Source organism: Sinocyclocheilus anshuiensis, unplaced genomic scaffold, assembly GCF_001515605.1.
Source record: "Sinocyclocheilus anshuiensis isolate Anshui unplaced genomic scaffold, SAMN03320099.WGS_v1.1 scaffold51, whole genome shotgun sequence".
NCBI classification, from domain to species: Eukaryota; Metazoa; Chordata; class Actinopteri; order Cypriniformes; family Cyprinidae; genus Sinocyclocheilus; species Sinocyclocheilus anshuiensis.
Window position 1 is genome coordinate 4,843,009 of NW_015548296.1, and position 9,953 is coordinate 4,852,961.

Sequence of the window (9,953 nt, forward strand, 5' to 3'; positions counted from 1 at the left end):
AATACGGTTTATAAAATAATTGTTTAGTTGTATTATTAATTTTCCCTAAAAAATGTCCCTGCTTCTTTGTGTATCCTCTGCGTGCATGTGTGTGTGTATTTGTACCTCGCCGTCTCTTTCCATTCCGCATCCTCTCCCTCTTTCAGGCAGATTTCGTCCAGCTCTGTGAAGAGAGCGTGAGGAATGTGTTCCTCGTCATCCTCCATTCCCAGCAGGAACTGTACACGCTGAGACGGTGTGTCTGCTACAGAAATACAGAGACACATTTTATTATTTATCTCTGTCCTTTCTGACTCAATCAAGTTTTCATTTATCCTTGTAGAGTGACAGTCTTACTATATGAAGGTGATTCTCTGCCATCCTCAGTTCCAGAGTCTCTCTCCCGTGACCTCTTCCTGTGGCGATGTCCATGGTGACGATGCCGTCTGTGTGACCTCCGACCCAGTGGTACATGCACCCCAATGTAGAGGGTACGGTGGCCTGCCAGGGACAAACAGAAGAGGCCAGCTATCACAAAATGTTCTAAATAAAGTAGCTATAGGGCACTACAGTGATAACGTATTTTTTGTAGGCCAACCCGGAAGTTAGCATCAGTAGGATTTATCCATTGGCTTCTGGATTATTGCAGAAAAAGAGCTTTGTGCACAACAAAAGTTTATCATTCTTACACATTTTTTTCATTAAGATCTTCACAAATGAACACAATATTACTTATATAACATCTTTTTTTTAATAAGTTGGAAAGTTTGAGTTAGAATGGTATATAAGCGCGCAATTATTAACACAACGAGGCTGTGAAATCAGACAAGAAAGTAGCTTTCCTGTTCAGCATACTGATGTTTAATGTATAGGGATATAACGCACGATGCATCCTGAGCCAGTTGAAAATCGATGAAAATATTTGACAATACAAGTCGGTTGATAAATTTGGGGCTGGGGGGTTTTATGAATGCATCTCTGAGGGGAACTGACTGTCTTCAGAAACGTTTAGATGGTATTTTCTTTTCATCTTGCCTCCCTATAATGCATATTAAATTAGTGTTTATAAGCTGAGCGCTGCCTTGTTTACAGCGGTAACCAAGGAAATGCTATATTCCCGTTGTTCCATAAGTGCCACCTGCTGTCAGAGAGAGAATCTGCGTTCTCATTCAGCCCGTCTGCTTTTATAGTTTTATGTAGCATAATTTCAGAAAGCTAAAGTCAGACGATTCTGTTTTTGCTTCAAATGCATTTTTTTGTACAAGAGGAATTTCTCGCTGGAAAATGTGGACATGCTGATATTTATAAAAAAATAAAAAAAAATAAAAAAAAGCTAGAAAAAACCTTTAGTATGTTTATATGAAGATATTCCTTCTATTTGTTTTATTTATTTATTTATGAATTTATTTATTTATTTGATTGATTTGGGATTTGTTTAAAATTTTCTAATTATTTTTGCTATTTGACAATTTATTTGACAAGATATTTCTGTGCCATTTTGCCAGGGAAAACATGTTGTCTTAATTACTGTTACTGTCACTGGATGCTTACAAATTTCCATGGAAGAAAGAAAGCCATGTAGTTCTTAATCAACATGAGAGCGAGTAAATCATGACAAAATGTTTTTTGGAGTGAACTGTTCCTCAATCTTAAAGTGTCTAGCAGATGTAGAAGGCTGTTGTGCAAGATCCAATCTCTGCAGTCACATAATCAGATTCGGCGGTTCTGTACTTTGTGTTTCTGTTCTTGTTTACAGTCTCAGATTAAACTATAGCATTAAATCCCTCTCTCACTCTCTCCCTCCAGCTCTCTGAACTGAGATGCACTCTGATAGTGTGTGTCTGTGGGGAGAGAGCACATACGTGTGCTTGTGTGCTTCCAGCCCTGGGCACTGACACAGAAAAGCCACAAAACAGACCTTTACATCACGACTTAAGTGTGTGAAGCAGACAGATGGCGATCAAAAGCAGAACAGAAATATGGTCCATGCTGACTGTGTCTTCTGAATCACCTCATCACTTTTTAATATCACCACCGTCTCACTCTTTAGAGATAGACACTCTAATGAGCTTTAGTTTCACTGGCTCACTCAGTCGTGCAATTTAGCATCTAAATAAGTGATAAAGACCTCCAGGGCTGAAACAAACACACACACGTGTGCTTTTATCTCATTACCTTCACTGGTATCTTCCCCCATCAGCCTTGAGGTGTGGGTTTGTGTGACCATGTTGTACTTCATACAAAGATGAATCACTTCCTTTCACATCAGTGAAATATCCTCTAAACACCACAATTCAGAGCAGTTACAAAGATGTAGATAAAATTCAACACTTGAAAAAAAAGACACTTTCTCTCCAATTGGGGGTCTTTATATAGGGTTAAGTAAGGATGGGGATGAAACAGAGAGGTTCTTTAGGCACAGACACTCTCTGGCTCCAAGTGTGTGTGTGTGCGTGTGTGTGTGTGTGTGTGTGTGAAGGAGCTGGAATGAAATGTTTCTCTAAATGGAATATTTCCTCAGGACTAAGAACAGCTAATGTCAAACAGCGGATTTATTTCCTCTCTGCTTCTCTGTTGTCTGAAAATTAGGGCACCATTCTACAAAACGTTTGAGAGCCTGTGTTTAAAGCATGCCAAATGTCTGTTGAAAGCAAATTTGGTGTACAACATATGCTCTTCTGGAGCTAATGATGTTTAGAATCAACTTTATGCTGCTTTAGTAAATAATATTGGGATAGTAAACAAAAACTATATGCACAAGAGAAAGCAATTCATTGCTATTGGCTAGATAGTGTTAGCTTTAATAATCTAATCTAAAACTAACACAAATTCAGGCCTAAAAAAAGAAGGTGTACGGTCCTAAGAATTTCACTTATTAAGTTCTATGTATTTGCTGCAATTTTAGCTAAGGTTTAGAAATGTTCTACTGCTTTAAGATTTGAGTAACATGATGCACACAACAAAAAAAAGCTAAAAATTGAATATTATAAATATATTGTGTTTTTATATAATGTTTTTAAAGCATAATTTAATTTAATTTTTAAATATTAATGCATCAGGCAGTGTGTTTGACTACCAGGTTTAGAGTGTGTGTTTAATAAGCTTCAATTACCTTCTAGCTCCTCTTTCTCAAAATTTGTGTTGAGCATGGACCGAGTCCCGCCCCTGTCCAGCACGGCTTCCTCATCGTTTCTCTACAAAACAGAACACATTTATTAAACACAGTCACACATACAAATTAATTCTCATATAGATGATAACTAACAGATAACATCCTACAATCTATTCTATGATATACAGCAAAGCATATGGCAGCGCAGAGCATATGCATGAGCTTCACACATACACATATAAACACATAGACAGTACTGTTCAAAAGTTTGGGGTCGGTAATAATATTATTAATATATTTAGTTTATTCCTGTGATGGCAAAGCTGAATTTTCAGAAGCAATTACTCCAGTCTTCAGTGTCACATGATTTTTTTTTATATAAAATTATAAATGTTTTTACTGTCAATTTTGAACAATTTAATGCATGCCAAAGTTCTGTCATGAAACTCTATCCACCTTATTTTTCCCGTTAGAGCGGCTGCGGCCATTTGTAAATTTAATGTGTCTGACTTCCGGTGTCATCCGCTTTCAGCTATTTTTAGCTGTACAAAACAGCTAATTTTGCGGCTTGATATTTCAAACTGGTGTGTCTTACCATATTATTTTAATGTATTATATTAATTATGAATGCACTGGTTTGTTGTGCAAACAGTTTTGCCGTTTACTGCACTTTGTTATTCTTCTCATTATTTCTAATGAAATAATCAGTAGCCCTACAGCGGCTAATGAAACGGAAGTCTCGCACATTGACAGAAAAAGGCTTACTTCCGCATTGAAAAATAAGGTGGATATGGCGCAGTCCGATAGTTTCCAACTTAATCTGACATAATGACATCATTATTCACATGACGCAGCAGCCAATGAGCCTGCTGCTCAACATTCAAATAGCTAGTGCTTGCATTAGCAGGTGCAGCTCGCTTCAGAAACCCACCTCCTTCCCCAGCTCCACTTATTATTTCAAATATCAGTATTCAGCGTGTTTCTCTTTTTTTTTCAAAACAACACAACATTAATTATGCATTTGTAACTGCAGGTTAAATGTATTCATGTCCTGCATTAAACAGTCTGTGTGAATGCATCTAAATGCCACTTCAGATGCAGATTCAGATTCTGATTAAATTTAGGAATTTGACACAAAAGATGCTGCATACATTGAATTAGGTTAGAAAAAAAATTGTATAAAGGTAAAAATGCCTATAAAAGCTAAAAATCAGTTTAAACTTGTTGCAAAAGTTCATTTCTGTTACTGCTGCAAACGAACCACCGCACAGAATATGAAGAATATCAAAAGCTTTGGGAGTCAGCTGTCCATGGCAGTCCTAAACCTGCCAAAGTACCAGCACTAGTGGCACTAGTGGACCCGGTATTTCGGTACCAAGTCGGTACTAAAAAAATGAAAACGTTACGATACCAGGTTTTCTTAAGTACCGCTTCTTGATGGCGATCCCAAAGCTATCCTCTTCCAGTGTTGCCAAGTCCGCGGTTTTCCCGCAGAATTGGGCTGCTTAACACTGTTGCCGCGGGTTGTTTTTCATGTCCGCGGGTTGAAAAACGACCCCATTAACGTGATATTTAGCCCCTGGAATGCAAATTTTACCAGGGGAACCCCGCCAAAACACGCGTATTTTCCATATAACTATTGTTTATTGTTAGGTCATGTTATCTAACAAATAAAAACTTATTGTAAAGTGTTTTTAATACTAAAGTTTGCATCTATTTGATATAAACTTAATATATATAATCTTATCTAAATGTATTATAAAATCTGAGGTTTGTTATTTCCTGAAAAGTTATATTTTAGCTGGTGTCAATGATCTAATGTTGCATTTGGTCAGACTCAGCCCATTGCTTTACTGAAGTATATTATATTTTCCTTTTACAGCTGCAGACTGAGGAAGATCCTGAAACACACTAGCAAACCCTAAAACAGACAACAGTTTACAGATGTTTTTCAGTGGCAGCAGAACTATGACTAAACTTTTGGGTGAAACTTGTTTACTTTTTTCATACTTTTATTACTTGTGGAAAAACTTGAAACAATTTTAAATAAGTATAAAAATGGAATTGGTTTTGTACATTTAATTTTTGTTTAACGTTATTAATAAAAATGTTGTTCAATTAGCATGTTTTTGTGTTTTGCTTTAGTACCGAAATTGGTACCGAGAACCGTGGATTTTCACTGGTATTGGTACCGAATACTGAAATTTTGGTACCGTGACAACACTAACCAGCACAATAACAAAATATCGTCTAATTATCGTTACTGACAAAATTCCAAAAAATATTGCGATATCATTTTTTGTCATTATCGCACACCCCATATCTGAATATGAATATGCCTACTTCCAAAGCCCATGTTTTACTCCTATTAAATGCCATACTGTGGCAATAACAGACCCTTATTCCCTCTCACACCACCAATAGATGATATCCCAAAATAAGCAGCCGTCTGCCTGAGCCTAACCTTAGCAGACAGTTTCCATGACAACTAACGTGGCCTGCCGCTAGTTGTCCTCAGAACATAAATGACATTGTTTTAGTCCCATGTAAAGACAAAGACTCACCAGCATGTGGCTCAGAATCTAGATCAGCCACAATCCAGTTTAGATGGAGAACTCATTCATACACTTCAGCAGCTTGCACATAATCAGTTGCACATCTTTAGAGTGACATATGGCTACGGCCCACAGCAGAAGTGAAGCAATTCATTTTAAAGGCATAGATTAGATAACTGTGAGATGATCCGCTTGTACCTGAGCGGATGGTATGGATGGACGACATTCAGGGTACTTTCAGCAAAACACGGGTTTCTAGGACCATTTAGGCTGAATGAGATGTGGATCACATGGGAAGAGATTATCACTGTGTGCTGGAACATCCTACACATACATATGAGCATCCACGTGAGAGAGTCAAGGGGATCATGGGAGAGGCCAGAATATGCTGCAGGTTTGGTTGGTTTGACCACAACAGCGCATAATTCTCCCAAAAAAATTAAATAAATTCTAGCGGTGCTTGGAATGCCAGTAAAATGCTAAGCTGTTGGAAGTGGTTGCCAGGGCATACAAAGTGTATGGTGTGAGTTCTTTAAACATTGCTATGTGTTTGCCAGTGCTTGGTAGTAACTGATTACATGCAATCTGGGATTATGTAATCAGATTCCAAAAATAAAGTACTTGTAATTAGAGTGTTACATTTTAAAATGCTCTTAATCATATTACAGTTACTTTTTATGTTTTATTAGTCACACAAGAGCAGTAATTTATTCATAATTTATCGATTCTCCTTCATTCTTCTTTATATCTCTTTAAAATTTTCCTTTCTAAAAATCCTACTGTTTCATACCATTTATAAAATTTAGTGATGGTAAAAATTTACCATCACTAAAATGACAATATTGTTTATCGTTATTATTTCTGGGGCAATATGTCACCTAGCAAAAAGTAGTTATTGTGACAGGCCTATATGTTACTACAGTGTGTGGTTTCAGAATGTTCTGAATGGTCTTCAGCATGTTGCTATGTGGTTGCTAAGTAGGGCTCTATGAAATCAGTTTTATTTTTTTCCAAGTTTTTTCAGTTTTCATTTTTCTGGATTCCATTTATTTATTTATTTTCATTTGAATTTTTCTAGAGCCATTAAAAGGAAAAGAATACGCTCAAATGTGCATGTTCAACTGCCATTAAAACCAAAAGGAAAAGAATTGTGCGTGCATGACACGTGAGAATCAGTGAGGTCTGTTTTAACGCCTCACACACGTTTGAGCTTTCATTTTCAATGTATCACAGTTTTAGAGTCACGGTTTCGGTACGGTTCAGTATGTGCTATGTTTAGGGAAAAACGATACTGTCAAATAAAAATAAAGAGAATAAGAATAATCTATCTAACTACATGCAACAGCACAAATAAATACAATAGTGTAAAGATACAAATAAAATAAACAGTGATTTTCAGGTTTTTTTAGGTACGTCTAACATTAGTTTTAATTGTAACAATATTTTAATGTAAAACAGCATTGCATATTTTACTGTATAAATTAAAGATTAATCTTTATTAAAGTTACAAAAGCTATTCAATCAAGAGCAGTGAGTGATTTCTTTGTTGTTGCTGTTTGATTAATATTAAGAAAGTGCTGTCACTTTAAGAGAAAGCACTGATCCAGTGCACTGATCCAGTATGTTCAGCCAGCTTGGTCTGCTATAGGATACTTACCAAGACAGGCAATTTGACATAATTTTTGTGCGAATTTGTCCATTCAAACATGATACTTCAAAGAGAGCTTAATATTTGCGCACATTCTGAGGTGCGGGTTTGCGCGCATTGGACCAGTGCACGCACAAATCTTCTCACTCTGGCTCTTAAATGTTTAAACTGGCAAAGCTTAAATGAGTTTAGTTTAAACACAGATATCAACGTGTGCTGTTCAGGTCTCACCTGTGCATGCACGCTATCAGCACGATGACGGAATAAATGACTGCTCATATTCCAGCATTCGCATTGAAAAAGAGTGAATGGTTTGTCCACGTTTTTTTTTTTCCCATCGCTGTTGTTGTAATGTATTGGGAAGCCAGAATGCGCATCCATCAACAGAAACATACATTAGCCAAACCCTGTTTGTTTTACGTGTTATTTATAACAAACCACATTACAGATGCGTTGTCAGATTTAAGTTGAACCGCGGTACTAGTGCGTGCCGAACCATGTGTGGAGAACCGTACGGTTCGATTTTTTACCGAGAAATGTTCCACCCCTAGTTGCTATGGATTGCGTCTTGCTTTGGATTTGACTGAAAGACTGTCATTCTGACAGCGCAAGTTTCATGCTTTCTAATCATATCTCTACTAATCATATCTCTAGATATTCTACTAATGTCTTTATACAGTATGTGCAGATATAGACATAGAGAAAGTGTATCTTGTATATTTTTACACACACACACACACACACACACACACATAAACATATATTACATTTACTCTCTGCACAACTCTGTATACATTGGATTGATTTAAATAACTTTAATGTAATTGAATTGTGCATCAAACACTAGGAACATACAAGTATCGGATCGGGAATCGGTATCAGCAGATACTTAATATTCAATGACTCGGATTGGATCAGGGCAACAAAAAAAAACCTGATCGGGACATCCCTAATCAAAAGCATCTTTATTTAATTGATTTTATTAAAAAAAAATTAAAGAAAATATTTTTTAATTTATTTATTTTCCCAGTTTTATGTATTTACATTTGCCTGCTAAATAAATTCTGTTAAGTCATTTTTCTGGTAAATATTCCTTAAAAAATAATTTTATTAGCAGTAGGCCTAGTAGTAGTACTATTACATTAAGTAATATATTTCTGTTACAGTTTCTTCAAGCTAAACCAAACTTTTATTTTGACGGGTGGCTATGAAGACCTTTAAGTTTCTGTTTGTATGTGATATGACGATAGTTTTTCTCAAATTAAAGAAAGTTGCTAGGATGTTGTGGGTGGTTGCATTTTTAAATGCCGTTACTATGCAGACTCAGGGCTGCACCCAATGCGTTAAAGCACAGCATTAGTAATAGTGATGCTTGACTAATAAAAAACTCTGAGAATCTCAGAGCATCACTGCCTCGGTGACTCATTTTTCTTGAGCTGTGATGCGTGCATGTGTGTGTGTGGCCACACTCATGAGAGCGAAGAAACCATAAATGGGAATCCAGGGTGATCTATATAGATAACCATGGCAACTCAGCCCAGCAGGCTCATGGGAAGCTCCATTCAGTCTGCCTGTGATGTCATCAACATGAGCCCTAATCTCTCCATCTTGTTCTTGGAGGGAGAGATGAAGGACACATGTGCACACAGATATTCTGATAACTCATTAACACGTCTGTCGCACACGTCATTAGTACGACACATAACAACATTGAGACTTTGAGGGGGAAAAAACTGTTTGACAGAGATAACACCTGTGCAAACATATGAAAACACACACGTACACACGTTCACACCCCCTTGTGTGTTCAGACCTCACTAATGAAAGCTAACAGTGTGTCCCACAGGCCTGATTCTCTTTATATTAATAAGCAGCTTCCTGTCTGCAGCTGAGGTGTGACATTATATCTGAGATCCCCCACGTTCATCTTCCCTAATCTTTCACACTTTGTTTCTTCTTTATCCATTTCCTCTCTTTTAGTGTTGTCAAAAGACTCGGTACTTCGGTACCAAGTCGGTACTAAAGAAATGAAAACGTTACAGTACCAGGTTTTTTTAAGTACCGGTGGTACCGCGTACCCGGTTAACCCGGTTCTTGATGCGTTATCTGAAAGGTGCGCAGATGCGCTCTTCATAAAAGCACGGAGACATGGCGATTATTTGATTACAGCCATTACTGGGGAAACCTCTATCTTTCCCGCTCTACAAGCGCCTCCTGCTGGCAGAGAATGAATTTGCATATATATGCTGCCACAAATAGAGTGCAAGTCTGTGGGAAACACCGCTTATGTTATGAATATTAGGGGTGCTCCGATTGATCGGCTACCGATCAATATCGGCCGATAATCACGTTGGGATTGTTGATCGGTGGTCTCTAAAAAGGCCGATCTCAAAAAAACGATCTCAAGCTGATGACGCTGCCGTGAGAGGTTTGGCACGACATGCAGCAGCACGTGTCAGTTTCTGTCCGGGCAGGTGAAATAATTATAATGCTGAAGGTGTACCTCATCTTCATATTTCTTCATTAAATAACTTATAAAGTAATTTGAAAACCTTGTGTGAGATGCGCGCTCTCTCTCTCTCTCTCTCTCACAAATACGCAAATGGCTTCAAATCACCACACATCGCGTCTGTCTATAAGCGAGCTGCATGCTGCATGC

General features: G+C 37.5%; 1 protein-coding gene and 1 long non-coding RNA gene across 2 annotated transcripts in view; both read right to left on the reverse strand.

Annotated features, from left to right (window-relative positions):
• Positions 1–9,953, reverse strand: part of LOC107655962 (sodium-driven chloride bicarbonate exchanger-like) — a 41,724-nt gene that overhangs the window by 12,159 nt on the left and 19,612 nt on the right. The window contains exons 3-5 of the mRNA XM_016443597.1: positions 3,092–3,173; positions 337–480; positions 106–244 (exon numbers count right to left, since the gene is read on the reverse strand). Coding sequence (XP_016299083.1) covers positions 106–244; positions 337–480; positions 3,092–3,173 — 365 coding nt within the window. The remainder of the gene's footprint in view (positions 1–105; positions 245–336; positions 481–3,091; positions 3,174–9,953) is intronic.
• The window catches only part of LOC107656075 (uncharacterized), a 14,231-nt gene continuing 8,385 nt past the window's right edge, over positions 4,108–9,953 (reverse strand). The window contains exons 2-3 of the long non-coding RNA XR_001630522.1: positions 8,683–8,691; positions 4,108–4,118 (exon numbers count right to left, since the gene is read on the reverse strand). This is a non-coding gene — a long non-coding RNA (uncharacterized LOC107656075). The remainder of the gene's footprint in view (positions 4,119–8,682; positions 8,692–9,953) is intronic.